The sequence below is a fragment of the Manis javanica genome, chromosome 7 (assembly GCF_040802235.1).
Source record: "Manis javanica isolate MJ-LG chromosome 7, MJ_LKY, whole genome shotgun sequence".
NCBI classification, from domain to species: Eukaryota; Metazoa; Chordata; class Mammalia; order Pholidota; family Manidae; genus Manis; species Manis javanica.
The window spans coordinates 14490677-14509329 of NC_133162.1; the positions used below are offsets into that span (position 1 = coordinate 14490677).

General features: G+C 34.3%; 1 protein-coding gene across 7 annotated transcripts in view; it reads right to left on the reverse strand.

The window, feature by feature from the left end:
• The window catches only part of ATRNL1 (attractin like 1), a 718480-nt gene that overhangs the window by 471653 nt on the left and 228174 nt on the right, over positions 1–18653 (reverse strand). For all 7 annotated transcript variants that reach the window (XM_073240354.1, XM_073240356.1, XM_073240353.1 and 4 more), the window contains one exon: positions 12052–12145. In XM_073240354.1, coding sequence (XP_073096455.1) covers positions 12052–12145 — 94 coding nt within the window. Of the gene's footprint in view, positions 1–12051; positions 12146–18653 lie in introns of those variants that run through there.

An 18653-nucleotide genomic window follows, 5' to 3' on the forward strand; every position in this document is an offset into this window, starting at 1 on the left:
CAATGGCAATAAGTACATATCTCTCAATAGTCACCCTAATGTAAATGGACTTAATGCACCAATCAAAAGACATAGAGTAATAGAATGAATAAAAAAGCAAGACCCATCTATATGCTGCTTACAAGAAACTCACCTTAAACCCAAAGATAAGCATAGACTAAAAGTCAAGGGATGGAAAAACATATTTCAGGCAAACAACAGTGAGAAGAAAGCAGGGGTTGCAGTACTAATATCAGACAAAATAGACTTTAAAACAAAGAAAGTAACAAGAGATAAAGAAGGATACTACATAATGATAAAGGGCTCAGTCCAACAAGAGGATATAACCATTCTAAATATATATGCACACAATACAGGAGCACCAGCATATGTGAAACAAATACTAACAGAACTAAAGAGGGAAATAGACTGCAATGCATTCATTGTAGGAGACTTCAACACACCACTCACCCCAAAGGATAGATCCACCGGGCAGAAAATAAGTAAAGACACACAGGCACTGAACAACACACTAGAACAGATGGACCTAATAGACATCTATAGAACTCTACATCCAAAAGCAACAGGATATACATTCTTCTCAAATGCACATGGAACATTCTCCAGAATAGACCACATACTAGCTCACAAAAAGAGCCTCAGTAAATTCCAAAATATTGAAATTCTACCAACCAATTTTTCAGACCACAAAGGTATGAAAGTAGAAATAAATTCTACAAAGAAAACAAAAAGGCTCACAAACACATGGAGGCTTAACAACATGCTACTAAATAATCAATGGATCAATGAACAAATCAAAATACAGATCAAGGAATATATAGAAACAAATGACAACAACAACACTAAGCCCCAACTTCTGTGGGATGCAGCGAAAGCAGTCTTAAGAGGAAAGTATATAGCAATGCAGGCACACTTGAAGAAGGAAGAACAATCCCAAATGAATAGTCTAACATCACAATTATTAAAACTGGAAAACGAAAAACAAATGAGGCCTAAAGTCAGCAGAAGGAGGGAAATAATAAAGATCAGAGAAGAAATAAGCAAAATTGAGAAGAATAAAACAGTAGCAAAAATCAACGAAACCAAGAGCTGGTTCTTTGAGAAAATAAACAAAATAGATAAGCCTCTAGCCCAACTTATTAAGAGAAAAAGAGAATCAACACAAATCAACAGAATCAGAAATGAGAATGGAAAAATCACGACAGACTCCACAGAAATACAAAGAATTATTAAAGACTACTATGAAAACCTATATGCCAACAAGCTGGAAAACCTAGAAGAAATGGACAACTTCCTAGAAAAATACAACCTCCCAAGACTGACCAAGGAAGAAACACAAAAGTTAAACAAACCAATTACAAGCAAAGAAATTGAAACAGTAATCAAAAAACTACCCAAGAACAAAACCCCGGGGCCGGACGGATTTACCTCGGAATTTTATCAGACACACAGAGAAGACATAATACCCATTCTCCTTAAAGTGTTCCACAAAATAGAAGAAGAGGGAATACTCCCAAACTCATTCTATGAGGCCAACATCACCCTAATACCAAAACCAGGCAAAGACCCCACCAAAAAAGAAAATTACAGACCAATATACCTGATGAATGTAGATACAAAAATACTCAATAAAATATTAGCAAACAGAATTCAACAGTATATCAAAAGGATCATACACCATGACCAAGTGGGGTTCATCCCAGGGATGCAAGGATGGTACAACATTCTAAAATCCATCAACATCATCCACCACATGAACAAAAAGAAAGACAAAAACCACATGATCATCTCCATAGATGCTGAAAAAGCATTTGACAAAATTCAACATCCATTCATGATAAAAACTCTCAGCAAAATGGGAATAGAGGGCAAGTACCTCAACATAATAAAGGCCATATATGATAAACCCACAGCCAGCATTATACTGAACAGCGAGAAGCTGAAAGCATTTCCTCTGAGATCGGGAACAAGACAGGGATGCCCACTCTCCCCACTGTTATTTAACATAGTACTGGAGTTCCTAGCCACGGCAATCAGACAAAACAAAGAAATACAAGGAATCCAGATTGGTAAAGAAGAAGTTAAACTGTCACTATTTGCAGATGATATGATACTGTACATAAAAAACCCTAAAGACTCCACTCCAAAACTACTAGAACTGATATCAGAATACAGCAAAGTTGCAGGATACAAAATTAACACACAGAAATCTGTAGCTTTCCTATACACTAACAACGAATCAATAGAAAGAGAAATCAGGAAAACAATTCCATTCACCATTGCATCAAAAAGAATAAAATACCTAGGAATAAACCTAACCAAAGAAGTGAAAGACTTATACTCTGAAAACTACAAGTCACTCTTAAGAGAAATTAAAGGGGACACTAATAAATGGAAACTCATCCCATGCTCATGGCTAGGAAGAATTAATATCGTCACAATGGCCATCCTGCCCAAAGCAATATACAGATTTGATGCAATCCCTCTCAAATTACCAGCAACATTCTTCAATGAATTGGAACAAATAATTCAAAAATTCATATGGAAACACCAAAGACCCCGAATAGCCAAAGCAATCCTGAAAAAGAAGAATAAAGTAGGGGTGATCTCACTCCCCAACTTCAAGCTCTACTACAAAGCCATAGTAATCAAGACAATTTGGTACTGGCACAAGAACAGAGCCACAGACCAGTGGAACAGATTAGAGACCCCAGAAATTAACCCAAACATATATGGTCAATTAATATTTGATAAAGGAGCCATGGACATACAATGGGGAAATGACAGTCTCTTCAACAGATGGTGCTGGCAAAACTGGACAGCTACATGTAGGAGAATGAAACTGGACCATGGTCTAACCCCATATACAAAGGTAAACTCAAAATGGATCAAAGACCTGAATGTAAGTCATGAAACCATTAAACTCTTGGAAAAAAACATAGGCAAAAACCTCTTAGACATAAACATGAGTGATCTCTTCTTGAACATATCTCCCCGGGCAAGGAAAACAACAGCAAAAATGAGCAAGTGGGACTACATTAAGCTGAAAAGCTTCTGTACAGCGAAAGACACCATCAATAGAACAAAAAGGAACCCTACAGTATGGGAGAATATATTTGAAAATGACAGATCCGATAAACGCTTGACGTCCAGAATATATAAAGAGCTCACACGCCTCAACAAACAAAAAACAAATAACCCAATTAAAAAATGGGCAGAGGAACTGAACAGACAGTTCTCCAAAAAAAGAAATACAGATGGCCAAGAGACACATGAAAAGATGCTCCACATCGCTAATTATCAGAGAAATGCAAATTAAAACTACAATGAGGTATCACCTCACACCAGTAAGGACAGCTGCCATCCAAAAGACAAACAACAACAAATGTTGGCGAGGCTGTGGAGAAAGGGGAACCCTCCTACACTGCTGGTGGGAATGTAAATTAGTTCAACCATTGTGGAAAGCAGTATGGAGGTGCATCAAAATGCTTAAAACAGACCTACCATTTGACCCAGGAATTCCACTCCTAGGAATTTACCCTAAGAACGCAGCAATCAAGTTTGAGAAAGAGAGATGCACTCCTATGTTTATCGCAGCACTATTTACAATAGCCAAGAATTGGAAGCAACCTAAATGTCCATCGGTAGATGAATGGATAAAGAAGATGTGGTACATATACACAATGGAATACTACTCAGCCATAAGAAGTGGAAAAATCCAACCATTTGCAGCAACATGGATGGAGCTGGAGAGTATTATGCTCAGTGAAATAAGCCAAGCGGAGAAAGAGAAATACCAAATGATTTCACTCATCTGAGGAGTATAGGAACAAAGGAAAAACTGAAGGAACAAAACAGCAGTGGAATTACAGAACCCAAAAATGGACTAACAGGTACCAAAGGGAAAGGAACTGGGGAGGATGGGTGGGCAGGGAGGGATAAGGGGGGGGAAGAAGAAGGGGGGTATTAAGATTAGCATGCATGGGGGGGAGGGAGCAAGGGGAGGGTGGGCTGCACAACACAGAGAGGACAAGTAGTGACTCTACAACATTTTGCTAAGCTGATGGACAGTAACCGTAATGTGGTTGTTAGGGGGGACCTGATATAGGGGAGAGCATAGTAAACATAGTATTCTTCATGTAAGTGTAGATTAAAAATTTAAAAAAAAAAAAAAAAAAAAAAAAAGAAAGAAAGAAAGAAAAGGGGGATTACTCCTTAACAGGATAAAAGTATTGGTAAATCAAAGATCAACGCATGCTTTAATTATCCTTAATGTTGATCACTTAAAGGGTGTCAGATGATCAGCTATGGAGGTACTCTTTTCTGATAATATTCCTTTCTCTTAACTAAAAAAAAAAAAAAAGCAGTTACTGTGTGCTGACCTCCAATGAGTTCTGCACAGTGGTATAGAGGGCATGTCAAAGTGTGGGCAAAGGGTCTGTTTGTTTCTATGCAGAAGATCAAGGCCTAGCTTGGATACCCAGAAAATGAACTAAGATACGATATGAGGAGGAGCTTCCGGCATCAGCACTCTCTGGAGGACTTGTGCCGGGGGATGATCATCAAAAAGCCTCCACAGGGATCCGGACGATGCTGCGGTTGTGGCTGCATCCAGCCCACCGTCTCCTGGACTTGCCATAGGAATGAGGAGGGAGATGTCTAGGCTGGCATGTGCATACAGTGAGACAACGAATTTGACCGGATCTGTACTGCTGGAACTCAACCAGGAGTTGGGAGGGGTGCAAGTTGTAGCACTCCAAAATCTCATGACTATAGATTATCTATGGTTAAAAGAACATATGGGATGTGAACAGATCCCAGAAATGGGCTGCTTTAATTTGTCTGATGGTTCAAGTACAGTTGGACAATATCCATCATATCATAGATAAATTTTCACAAATGCCTAGGGTGCCTAAATGGTTTTCTTGGCTTCACTGGAGATGGATGGTAATTATAGATTTGCTTTGTTTATGTCACCGTATTCCTATTATGTTAATATGTGTGTGCAAATTAGTTAGTAGTTTAAAACCTATACATACTTAAGGTACTATACAAGAAGATATGTCAAAGAAATAATCAATCCTCCCAAGTTTCCTTCATATGCTACATCTATAGCTTTTCTTCTTCCTTCCTAATTACAAACCTTAAATAGAATTCGTGCCTCATATCGAATTTACCGAGTATCATAATTCCTCCAGGTGGTAAAGATACCTCGAGACAAGTGCTGGGCATAGAAGCCACAGGGCATAAATCTGCAAAGAAGTAAAAAGCTAACCTTTGCAAACAATATGGCTTCTCTCTCACTTACCAACTTTACATTTCCCTGTATGGCCCCGGAAGATGACTGGTTAGCCAGAGACGGGTAAGATTCCTCAAGGGAGGAACAACCTAAGACAGGCATAGTCGCAGGGGGGCCATAAGGTGAGAATTTGGGGATCAACAGAGGTGAGGCTCAGAACCTCACCCCCCCCTGCTTTGAGAGAAATCTTCTGCATCCGTGGATGTCTTGCTGCCCTTGTCTAGCCTGGATTAATACTTAGTCCATAGGCACACACCTGATCATCTGATCATCTACATTTGCCTTCTTACAGCACTAAACTATGTTTTCTACCTTTATCTTGCATCTACCTACCACTTCAGCATTTTATTAAAAATAAAAAAATAATAATAATAAAGGGAGAAATGTGGGATCAACATATAAATCAAGTACAAAAATCAAACGAATATTCATATTTGACCTGATTGTTTATAGGTCATAATGCATGATCAAAACCAAAAGTTTCTGTGATGAATGCCCTTGTACTGTTCACCATGTAAGAATTTATTCACTATGTAAGAATTCGTTCACCATGTAAGAACTTGTTCGTTATGCTTCAGAAGATGGGAGACTGACGAGAATTAGGCTTGAGATGGACTAATGATTGTACATTGAGCGTTGACCCCCCCTATACTGAATTTTATTGTTGTTAACAACCATTTGATCAATAAATATGAGAGATGCCCTCTCAAAAAAAAAAAAAAAAAAAAGTAAAACATGATTCTGGATCAAGCTACGAATTTTGATTAATCTGTCAACATAATACCTAAGAATACCATCAATATGTAATTTTCTCTAGAAGTCAGTAAATTGCTCTAAGATCTCAATAAGTTTTTTGGCTAGATAAAGGAAAACACTAACTGATTAGGCCAGTGGATCTCTATGGGGATAAATGTGTGGGTAACAGTTGTCTCCACAATCATGGAGGCCTAATGGAACTTACTAAAAGGGCTGAAAGGCAGACCGAGTAGAAATCCTTAATGTACAAGGCAACTCCACAAAACAAAAAACTGATATAAATCGCACACAATTTTTGAATAAGATGGCAAATAAACACATTTTTCATCATTATTGGATGCTAGAACCTAGCTCCATTTTTCACACAAACACAGAGCACTTTTGCATTTTTATAACATACACTGAACTTTTTAGAAATTAAATTGCCATGTAAATTGAAAATAGAGTCTATATAATTTTCTTCAGAATTCAATAAAGACGTGTTCATCATATCAGAAAAGCTCATCACCAATAGCTGTGCTGTTCATGGAATATACAACACACATCTTTGAGTAAGCCATGAGTCTAGAAAATAGTTGAGACTCCACTTGAGTCTAAAAACAAAATATTATTATTAGTATCATCTTGTGAATATCACTAAATTTCATTAATAAAGTGATTACAATTATATTATTCTTATCCTATATTTCTTTTTGATTTGTAGGATTATGATATGAAACCTATATGTTAGAAATTACATATTAAAATTATTTGGGGATGCCAACTGTTTCTCAACAGGTGACTCTGAGTGTTCCCAGAAGCCTACAACACAGTACTAGCTCTTATATTACTGTATCTTTTTCTAACCTCCCCTCTATTTCCTATTACCTAAGAAGTGATGTAGTTTCCAAGGTCTAGAAATAGAATGTATGGCTTGTGGTGGAAGCATATATTTTCTGTAACATAATCCTGTTCATATATTAATCACTTACAAATAAGACCCAGCTCATATTTGAGAATATAATTCTTCCTCATTTTCTCCATTTCAGCAGCCTGTTATTGTCTTGTCATGGGAACTCTAATTTCTGATTCACCATCTTGACAGGACCCTGAGTGAATGGTAGGAGTTTCAGGGACTTATTCCACTTGGCCCTTTCTACCTTAATGGTTCTTTCTCCACAGGTCAAAAGCCAGCATAAGGGGTCTGCTAGTTGCTGCATATATCCTCTCCAATTAAGTATTTAGGGACAAGGAAAATGACCACAGAATGAGTTTGTAGATCTAATGTATGCAACTTAACAGATGTGGACCAAAATTCCATTTATTACTTCTCTCCAAAGTTCTCAGTCTAACAAAAGAACCATGACACTTAAATTCTAAATGCCAGTATTAATCACTAACTTTTAAGACAATTAATTATAAAAACCACAAAGTCCTAGAGGGTGCTATTCTATCCCTTTTGAGAACCACTGACCTAATAGATTAATGTGTTCCTTTGTCCAACCAAGATACTTTGAGTTTCACATGTACCGTGTACAAAACATAAGAATATTTCATTGACTTTTATTGGAATTTAGAAATTCTCTGGTAATTAGGAGTAGATGAGACAAGTTCTAATCCAGAACCAAACCAGAAACAAGCTTTTGTTTGTTTTTGTTTTTTTATTTCCTCACATGCAGCAAATGTTATAAAATTTCACAATGATGTCTTCTGAAATATTAATGTAACACAAGATACATAGCAACAATATATTGAACAGATTTTTTAAGTGAATAAATTAATGTTATTTTGGTGATCAACAGTAGTTCATAAAGCCCTTCAAAAGTATGTGTGCTCCCTATAAGAACAAAGGAAAACTGAAGGGACAAAACAGCAGCAGAATCCCAGAACCTAAGAAGGGACTAACAGGTACCAAAGGGAAAGGGACTGGGGAGGACAGGTGGGAAGGGAGGGAGAAGGGCGGGGAAAAAGAAAGGGAAAAAAAAATCATAGGGATAAAGAAAAATAGTACCAGCTGTGCTAAGGGATGTATTAACTATCTTATCTGTGCTCATTATTTCACAATCTTTGTGTAAGTATATATATAACTCATATGTATATCTCTATATAAGTTGTACACATTAAACATGTATATTTTATTTGTCAATAAAAAGAAAAAAAAAAGAAAAAAGTATGTGTGCTCCCTTTTCCAATGACCAATTATCTACTAAATGGCTTGAGGTCCTATTGGAGAAATAGTGGAGGGATATTTATGGTGTATATTGACAGATGGCATGAGCTTCCTCTACTTTAGGAACCCAACTCTACATTAATTAGACTCTGGGATCCAGAGATTCAGATCAAAACCATAAAATGAGTGAAGGGTCATAATTCTCCAATGCGGCAGCTGACATCAACCTTCTACATATTGGTTCATGATTTTTTTTTTCTGGTGATAAAAGTCAAACAATAATCAAGTTGGCTGCCAGAACTCACTCAGGCATTACCACAAATCCCAGCCAACCAACACCCCCTGTTTAAGAGTTAATGCCACCACTTAGCCTCTACTATTTTGTAATCCTGGCATATTCACTGACATTAGGAACCCCAGCCAACTGGTAATATTTTCCACTTTCTACCATGACCTGCACAGAACAGCCATCATTGAATTTCACAGACTCCGGAGCTCCCCTTACTTTTATACTCCTTAATTTCTTAGTGAAGGAAGTGTTCTGGAAGACCTTCACAAAAAAATAGTCAGTTAATGGGCTGTCTGATATTACATAACGCATGCATTCCAATACATTCAACTTCCTAAGTTTTCTGACCCCAATGCTGAAAATTTCCCCAAGACAGTTCCAGAATCTTCCATCATTTGTCAGAGGCAATCATCACGCCCACACTTTAAAGAATCATTAGCAATGACAGGTATAATCACTAAAACATGAAATCCTAAATCTCAGGAGAGTGACACCATATCAATAAGCTCTCCCTTCTCTGGTCTTCTACTACATGGCTCCTGGTATAACACCCTCAAGGTCCAATCTTGACATTTCTGAGTTCCAGTTGTATGTTAGGCCACAGTCAGAATGAGAACTTTCCATGACAAGAGGAATAATTCAATGCCTCTTTAAATGAATATTTTGACCCCACTATCAAAGCCCCACCCATTGTGTCCACCATTCCCCTCTCCCAGCTTGTACCATAGGAAACACATTCTTAAAGTTTTCTCCAATCTTCTCCATGAGCAACTAGTGGGATTCAAGGGAGAAAAAACTCTATAAAGGAGGTGGACTCCACCAATTCCTGTGGCCCCCCAGGAACTTCACATTGTGTTGACAGTGCACACTTGAGCACTAATTTATCAACCACCTCAGCTCAACTCTTAAGTTCCTATTTGGTTTCACTCCAGGTAAGCCAGTGTTCATGTCTCCTCTCTTCCTAAAAGCTGTTGTTTCTCACTCTAGATTTTTGGCTATTTGGTTACCTGAAACCTCAGCTCTCCAATAGTTTTAAGACAACTCGTGAATTTGCAGTTTGCCCAGCTTTTATTTCATTCATTGTAAAGGTAGGAGAGATGCTCTTTCCAGCTCTCTACATCCTTAAGCAAAACTTGGAAATGCAATGACCAAGTTCATTTTTACTCCTTTGCTTTACTGATGCAGTTTCCCCTTCTGTTTACTCTATTCTCTACTCAGGATATTTTAACTCCTCCTTCAAGTTCCTGCTCTGATATCCTCTGCTCAAACTCTCCTTATCCCTCCAAGACAAATTAGTCACTCCCTTATCAGTACTCCTTCAATACTCTCTTCATTCCATTTCGTTAAATAAATTTATTGAACACTTACATTGTGGTACTGATTCAATGGTCCCCAAAGAAGTTCACTCTAGTAAAGAATACAGGCAAGTACACAAACAATGCAAGGAAAAAGACAGCAACAGGAAGAAAACCAATTTCAATTTGGGGTGGTTATGAAAAATATACAAGAAGATGTGATGTCTAACTACATACTTCTGGACCAAAGAAATCCTGGGAAGAAGGAAGGGTTCATAAGCATCTCAAATCACTAATGGACGAAATCAGTATGTTATTTTGGCTAGTATCTCCACTACTAGCCTGAAAGACACTTCAAGCAAAAACCATGTGTTATTCATCTTCATTAATAGAGGCAAGTGCTCATTTAATAATTGTTTACTGACTTGAATGACTAGCTTTTCTTCCTAACAGGAGCATTTTTTCCAGTATAAGCACACTGTAGAAAATAATTGCTTTAAGAATGATGACCTTGTCTTTCATAACCCCACACTCAAAAGCTAAATAAATAAAAAACAAAGTAATGAATATAATTCTATCTACAAAGATAATCTACAAAATACTCTTTCCAAATTAGTATTCCAATTTCCCCTGCTTATAAAAAATCATAAATAAGAACTAGGGGAAAATGTACTTTCAGAATTCATAACTATATAATTTATTTTTTAATATTTCATAAATATGCCAAACCTTTAACTCTACATCTAAGCTTAAAAGCCCATAATTTTGATGAATTAAAATACTGTTCTCTCCTACCTGGAAACAAAAAATATGTTACTGAAGTATTGCATCACATAAGAAATAATTATTATGGATGGTTATATCATTTATGCAAAAATGCAATACAAATGAAATTGTCAGTGTTTATAATCATGATGAAATCTCAGGACAAAAATGAAATATCGGTTGCTTATGTTCCAAACCTGCTACGTAATTCATTGGGGGAATAAGGAGGCAAAGAACAGTGCAAGGTAAAAATGTACGGCTCTTGTTGAACATTTATTAAGAATTTTAAGATAGTAAAAGCAGAGCATTAAACCAAGTATGATGCCCTCTAAGTATGAGGCCTAGTGCAAATGAACGGGCCACACACCCATGAACTTGGCCCTGTTTATAACAACCAGTATTAAGCATTGCAAATGTTGGAGGCATCCTTCTGGTTTACAGTATAGGACTCTGATTTAACTTCATTGCTTAAGACCAGAATAGCCTTCCTTACTAGAAATTTCCTTAAGATCTTATGCTTTGACCTCATTTTTAAGTTGAGAGACGATGGAGAAGGAATAAAAACTGGTTCTGCTCACCGCCTCTGAACTTGAAACCCATGATACCTCAGTGGCTAGTCAAAGATATCACCATCTAACTTGAAATGTACAGGCTAATTCTATAGCAAACAATGTATTTGTTTTAAATAAAAACAAACAAAATGATCATTTTCCATGGTTCACAGACTTCTTTGGATTAAAATGTTTATATAGTTATAGTTCTAGAACTTCAATTTTTTTACAATTTTATTATTATTATAGTTGGAATTTATGGCTTAAACATTTCTAATATAGTGTTTGCATATATATAATTCAAAACTATAAAAATTATTTTTATACAATATATGATGAATATGAATAAGAAAAAAAGAAAAAACACTTAAGTAATGTGAAGCAAACTGCTTTTAAAGTTAATTTTGAGGAGAGAGAATAAAACTTGAGAATAACAACTAAATTATAAAAAGACAAAAATCACTCATAAAACTACTGAGAGCAGAGTAACAGTAAGAGTGGGTCCATGTCTACTGAAATAACAGCGAAAAAGAAGAAAACAAGTATAAGGAACCAGTTGAAAGACTTAGAAAACTAAAATTAACAGAATTCATCATGAAAGATTCAAGAGAGAAAGGCACAGGACCATTGGAGTTATTTAACAAGTTGTGGAGGAAAATTATAAGATAACATGCAGATTTGATATATAAAATGTGTTTTCCAGAAAAAATTGGAGTGTTTGTTTTTTAGAGAGATGCAAGACAAATATTTTCTATAGGCACTGTTTTAAAACCTCCACAAAACTGTCATTTTAAAAGGCTTACTTTTTATGAGAATTAATAAAATTCAAGTAAGCATAGCTTACAACATCGGGTGCTTAGCACAACACTAAACTTGAAAAGGAAGACACTAAACTTTTACAGCACAAACTCAATCCACAAAAGTTCTATAAAGTTATTTTTACTTACAATTGGCACTGGTCACCTTTTATTCCTTTAGTTGTGCAGAAACATTTTCCTGTGTGCATATGACAAATATTTGCATGGCCACTGCATGTACAAGCTGCAAGTCAAAAACAAAATGATGGTGTTTAATATTTTCTATCACAAACATGTGCACCAACATTTCAAGGAAAGTTTTATGACCTTATTTTTATATTATGTATTTCTTTCCTGCCATTCAAAAAGTAGGTTTATCATGTAAGTTATTTTTAATTAAAGAGAAATAAATTCAATTATTTAAAATGGTTGTGAAATTCTTTAAAGTCTTTGAGGTATCCTGAAGCCTAATGTGGATCCAGGCATTTATCTTACTCTTCTTTGGGCTTCTTTCCATTTTCTAATTTGGTATATCTGCTTAATGAAATGAGTTTCAAAGACCATGAGAGCTTAAGAATCAAAGAGCTTAGCTTTAAAATGTACATCTACAACCATTAGCCATGTGACCTTGGGCAATTTATTTAACCTCTCTATGCTTAGTTTCTTCATCTGCAAAAGGATAATGATAATACTTAACTCAGGATTGATGTGATAATTAAATGAGATGATACACTTTAATATATTTAACATATCTCAAGCACTTAATAAACACAACTATTCTATTACTATTACTACTTCCAACAATAATATATATTTATATATTAGATTTTTAAAAGTATGTCTGTTTGCCCAAATACCATCCTTTAACCTTCTGAGATCATTCTCAGATTTAGTATTTCAGAATACTAACTGAAACAAACAGTCCATGGTATAATAATTATACACAATTTGGCTCATATTAATTTGTTTCATTTTCTTTGCATTCTCTTGTTAAAGAGCAACATTCTGATTATTTAAAACACAAATTCATACTTTATTGTGCCCAACATCCAATCAATTGGTAGGTTCTAGTGTCCACATTCACAATCTCTTATATCTGACCCCTTCTTTGCAAATGCCATCATTCAAGTATTGTCACTCACATTCTCTTACTGACATAAATACACTCACATATCTGATCTTTCCACTTTCAGCATTTCTAGGCTTCAATTCACTCTCCAATCCTGAGACATATTCTAAAGAGACAAGGCTGACCATGTCACTAACACTTTCAAAAACCTTTAATGAGAATAATTGTGTTCCTGCATACCTCCAGCCAGTTAAACCATTCTATAGATAAAAATGAAATTAACTGGTCTTTTCCTGATTTACATACACATATAAAAATAAGCTAATGAATCATTGCTTTTGATCATAATTTAAAATATTCTAGAACACTAAGCATCTTGTTAATCATTTATGATTATTTACTTTGAAAAAATTGATAATTAAAGTAAATTCATATACCCCTACAAACATACAAAAAGTAAGTTTCAGTATTAGGTAGATTTTTAAGAACCTGGCTTGTTTTTTTTTTTTTTGGAGGGGAGGTTGGTTTTTGCTAGAAGAAATTTCTACATAAAACTGTGAGTTTTTCTCCATAAGGAATATTTAAATAAATCAATGTGATTTCCTTTAAGAAAATTATAGAATTAACTATGGAAACTCAAGATGTAAGAATTATAGAAATGAAAGGCAAGATGTAACATTGCAACGAATAAAGGAAACTCTCATTGAGCAACAAAGGGACCCTAAGATCTATTGATAACATATAATTCATGAATACTGAATAAATATACCATGATATCTTTTAATATTAACTTGCAGAGTTTCACATCAGTACTATCTTGTATTCAGAACTTTACTAAAAAAAAGAAATGATGCACATTAATATTTAAACACTTGGATAAACTTTTTACTTATCCTTTATGGCAGCACAGGATAATAGCTATGCTTGCAGTTTCCTAAACTAATTATTCTATAGTATCTTTACTAATTTCTGAGACAAAAAAATTATGTTAAAAGACTTTTTAATGTAAGCTCATTTTGAGACAAGTCCCTCGTGCTGCCGGATTTCAGGCAAAAATGGCACAAATGTATTTTAAATTCAGTTGCTTATGATTTATACTTCATGAGAGTGCTGAAATTATTGTGCTATTTTCGGCACTTGAGGTTATCTTTTATGCTGAATAAGCACCTATGAAATCATCATACAGTGGCCCTTTGTTTGGCAAATTTGATATGATGACGATGTCATGGCCTAGACATACACCAGAGGGGTAGTATGTGGTCACATGATATTTGTTTCCCTATAATATAACGTTGCAATAGCAACTTATAACCAAAACTAAACAATAACAGGGAAGAAGATGTTATAAGGGTTACTCAAACAATCTGTGTATAATGAATATATGTTAGAAACATGAAACCCAAAAGTAATCAAAGGCAGTTCTTGTTTCAAAGTCAGTTTATGCGCCTCACTGCTTTTGTCGCTATGTCATTGCTGCGTGTCATATACATGTAACAATAACTCCTGGAGGTTAGGAGATCATGTCTATTTAGTTTCCTTGTATACTTCTAGCATAATTATACTTGACATTTAGCAGATATGCTACATATAAGATTTCAAATATAGTAAGAATTCTGGCAATTCTTACTATATTTGACAAATGTTCAAATAGCCACATGACTTAAAATTCTATTCTTCTAACTTAAATTTTTATTGACAACTCTAAGCCCAAATTTTCATCAATGTGTGGTTTATCAAAAGGTGAAAGAGAATATAGTTGTTTCTGTTTGATATAAATGAACATGAAATATTGATACCAATAACATCTTAGCAATTTCATTCTTCTCTAAAAAACCCCAGAATTATAATTGCTATGTATTAACCTGTTCTTAAGATAGTGTGATTTTTTTCTACTAGAAAGATGATAGGTTTCATAATTTAAAGTAGGCCTTTTGACTTACAGTGATTACTTTGTAAAAATGGTTAATCTCTGATCTATAATCACAACTCTGATTTTACATTCTGATTGAATGTTGAGTGAAATATTTAAAACAGCTTTTTTTTAATAGAAGAGTTTTAAGCATAAGTACTGAAAAATATTTCTCCAAATAAATTTTAACCCAACCCTACTGGAACTACATATTTAGTATATTTTATTTACTTTGATAAAATAATAACTTTAGGCATGTTTCATTTTCTTTGATAAAAGAATAACTAGTCATATTTCACTTTCTTACTCTAGCTAAATTTCTTGACCACCTTTAATGACTACCATTTAAGTACTTAAACCCTTTTAAATTGTGCTTTTTTAATGTGAAGTTTTCATTTATCTAAAACAGTAGAACAAAGTATCTCTGGGATATAGGCAAGAATGACACATTATTAGAACCTATTCACAAAGCAAACATCAATACCAAATAAAATACCAGGCTTTTTTTTCCCACATCCAAGTCCTACCACCAAAAATTACTAGTTCAAATTCTTAAATTCAAACTTGCTGAACTTTTATTGTATCTCTTTCTAAATCTGCATTGTTTTCAGTGAGATTGCCTTTTTAAAAATTGGCTTAAAAAGTCCTTAATTGAATCAAGTCATCTGAAAAAACATTGAGTATTCAGTATGTTAAAAATACGTGAAGTAGGTCAATAACAATGACAACATTTGTTATCTATATACAACTGTAATATTTCTGAAATACTTTCACACACATTACGTATTTAATCCTTGCACAATACGTATTATATTCATTTGATAGAGGAACAGCTTCAAATAAAAGAAAAAAGCCTGTCCACACTTCTACATCTAATAAATAACAGAGCTGAAAATTATATTCTAGGATTCTTTCAGCTTCTTGATAGAAGACATGTGTTTGTGTGTGGATGAACTTATGCACGTTTAGACAACATGTAACAGTACTGACCGCATATGCTTTTTAATTTCAATTATGTTATATAATACAAGTTCTTAGTGTTTGAAAGCTGAAGCTAACCTGAAAACATAAATAATAATTAGCAATTCAGTAATACATAAATATAAGAACTAGGATTACAAGGTTTCATTATAAGTAAATTCATTGACATTACGTGTTTAATAATCTAGAGAGAAAAAATGATTATCTTCGAAGATGCCAAAAAGTCTTTGACAAAAGTCAATGCCTATTCCTCATAAAATATTTGAGAGAATATAAATTGAGGGTACTTTCTTAGCATAACTGCACACACACACACACACACACATACACACACACACACAGAGCCAATTATCTTGCTTAATAAGAAAACATTGGAAGCATTTCTTCTGCTACGACAAGGAACAAGGCAAGTTTGCCCAATATGTCTATTTCTATTAACAATGTATTAGAGATATTAGCTAATATAATTATATAAGAAAAATTAATTAGTGCATAAGAACTAGAAAAAAAGAGTCAAACTATCTCTATTTGCAAATGATATGATAGGTGCCTGGAATCCCTAAAGTATCAGTGCTAAACTCAAACAACAAGGAATTCAGTAAGGTAACAAATAAAAAAATTAATACACAGAAAAAAATACCCTTCTTATAATAACCAGGTAAAGGACAGAAAATCTCGCTTAAAATTGCTATGGAGAAGATAAAATACTTAAGGACAAATTTTAATGAAAATTATGCAAAACCCATCAGAGGCATAATAGTAGTTGTGAATAAATGAAAAGACACACATTGGAAAAAATAACCAACATCAAAGATGTCAGTTATATCTGAACTAATTTATAAATCTAACCCAATATCAACAAAGACATCAATAAGTTTTTATAGAAATTGACAAATTGATAACAATCATATAAAAAAAATAAATGTACAAAAATAGCCAGGAAAACACTAAAAAAGAAAAGCTAAAAAAAAAAGACCAGTATTACTAGACATTAGAATATTTATAAGCCCTCTATAATTAAAATCATGCTGTGATCATGGCACGTCAGTGACAAATAGATCAGCAGAGTAGAATAGAAAATCCATAAATAGAACCATATACAAATGAAACTTTAGAAAAAAGGTTGTATTTTGAATCATGGATTTTTAAAATAAATGTTTATGAGACAACTGGTAGAAAAAGATATATTTAATCCATACCTCATACCATAAACAAAATTAAACTTCAAATGCATTGGCGATCTAGATTAAAAAAGCAAAACGGTACAAGTAATAGAAGAAAACACAGCTGGCTTCCTTTATAGGATTATGTACAGGAAGGACCTAGGAAAAGGCATTTTAACTGATTCAAGAGTGATAACTTTGATAAGAGTAAAATACAAAGACTTAAGCATGATAAAAACAAAAATCACCATGAAAAATGTCAAAAGACAGTACAAATTTGGGAAAGAACTGTTCAACAGATAAAAGGATAATATTCCTAATAAGTAAAGAACTTTGGGAAAATTGAAGGAAAAGAATAAAAATATCTCAACAGAAAACTGAGCAAAAGACATAAACAGACAATTCACCAAAAATACATAAATGGTCCTTAAATATATGAAGAGAAGTTTAATTTTACTCATGATAAGATTTTATTATTTACACTGATTTACTTTTTCTTACCTATCAGAGAAAAACTAAAAGCATAAAAATATAGTCCATTCACAAAGCTATGTGGAAACAGGTACTCTGGTACATTGCTGGAAGGAATGCAGACTGCTACAACCATTGCTTAAAAGACTACAATGTGTTTGTCTTTTAACCTAGCACTCTCATTTCTAGAAATTTATCCTAAGATAAACCTCTTACAGTATATGCACAAAAAGGCTGGTTTCCACTACACCGTTCATGACATTTAAAATGACTGAAATTCACCTAAATTTCATACTTGGGAGAAAGGTTGAATAGAGTTGTAGTACATTTTCAAAATGTAGTACTATGGAGCTGTAACATGCAATGAGGAAGACCTCTATGAACAAAAGTTACATTGTTAAAGGAAAATAAGTACAAAACACATTACCCTTTGCATAAGAAAAATAAGAAAATATGCATGTGCTGTGTATTTAATGGGGAAAAAATGGAGACTGGTTTGAGATATGTTAACTACAGAGCATCGAATGAAAATTTAATGGAAAGAACAGGGTAATAGTAGAAATGAAAATCACTTTTTGTGCATTCCTGACTTTTGGGACCATGTTAAAGTTTCCCTTGCTCAAAAAGGAAAATAACATCAATGATATGGGCAGGGGGAGGAGGAGGCCAAAAGCTGACTGAACAGAAATAAATGAATGACGCTTATTCAGATGACAAACCACCATACTGAAGGAGGGAAAAAGGACTCACCTGAGTGCCCTTTAAAAATAGTTACAGACTATTTGCTCTCTGACTGAAGGCAAAAATAAACAAATATTAAAACTGTAACTAGGAGACTTCCTTCTTACAGAGGCAAAAAACTTAGAGAAAAATTAGCACTTCTAAAACTACTTTCTACACATTCTGTGAGTAAATAAAAAAACATATCTGTGGCTAGACACATATGTAAGCATGTGTGTATACAGACATCCATTCTTCAGTTCTGTCTACTGAGATGATCCAGAAACAATGATGTCCCTGCAGCAAAGACCCCACTAAAGGAACCAGGGCTGCTTGAGAAATTCTAACTTCCAGTTAGGGCAGGAAAAGTACAAGATGAATGTCAAAAATATAAAGAATTGTTCAAAGAATGAAAAAGAGTAGATAGATGACAGATAGA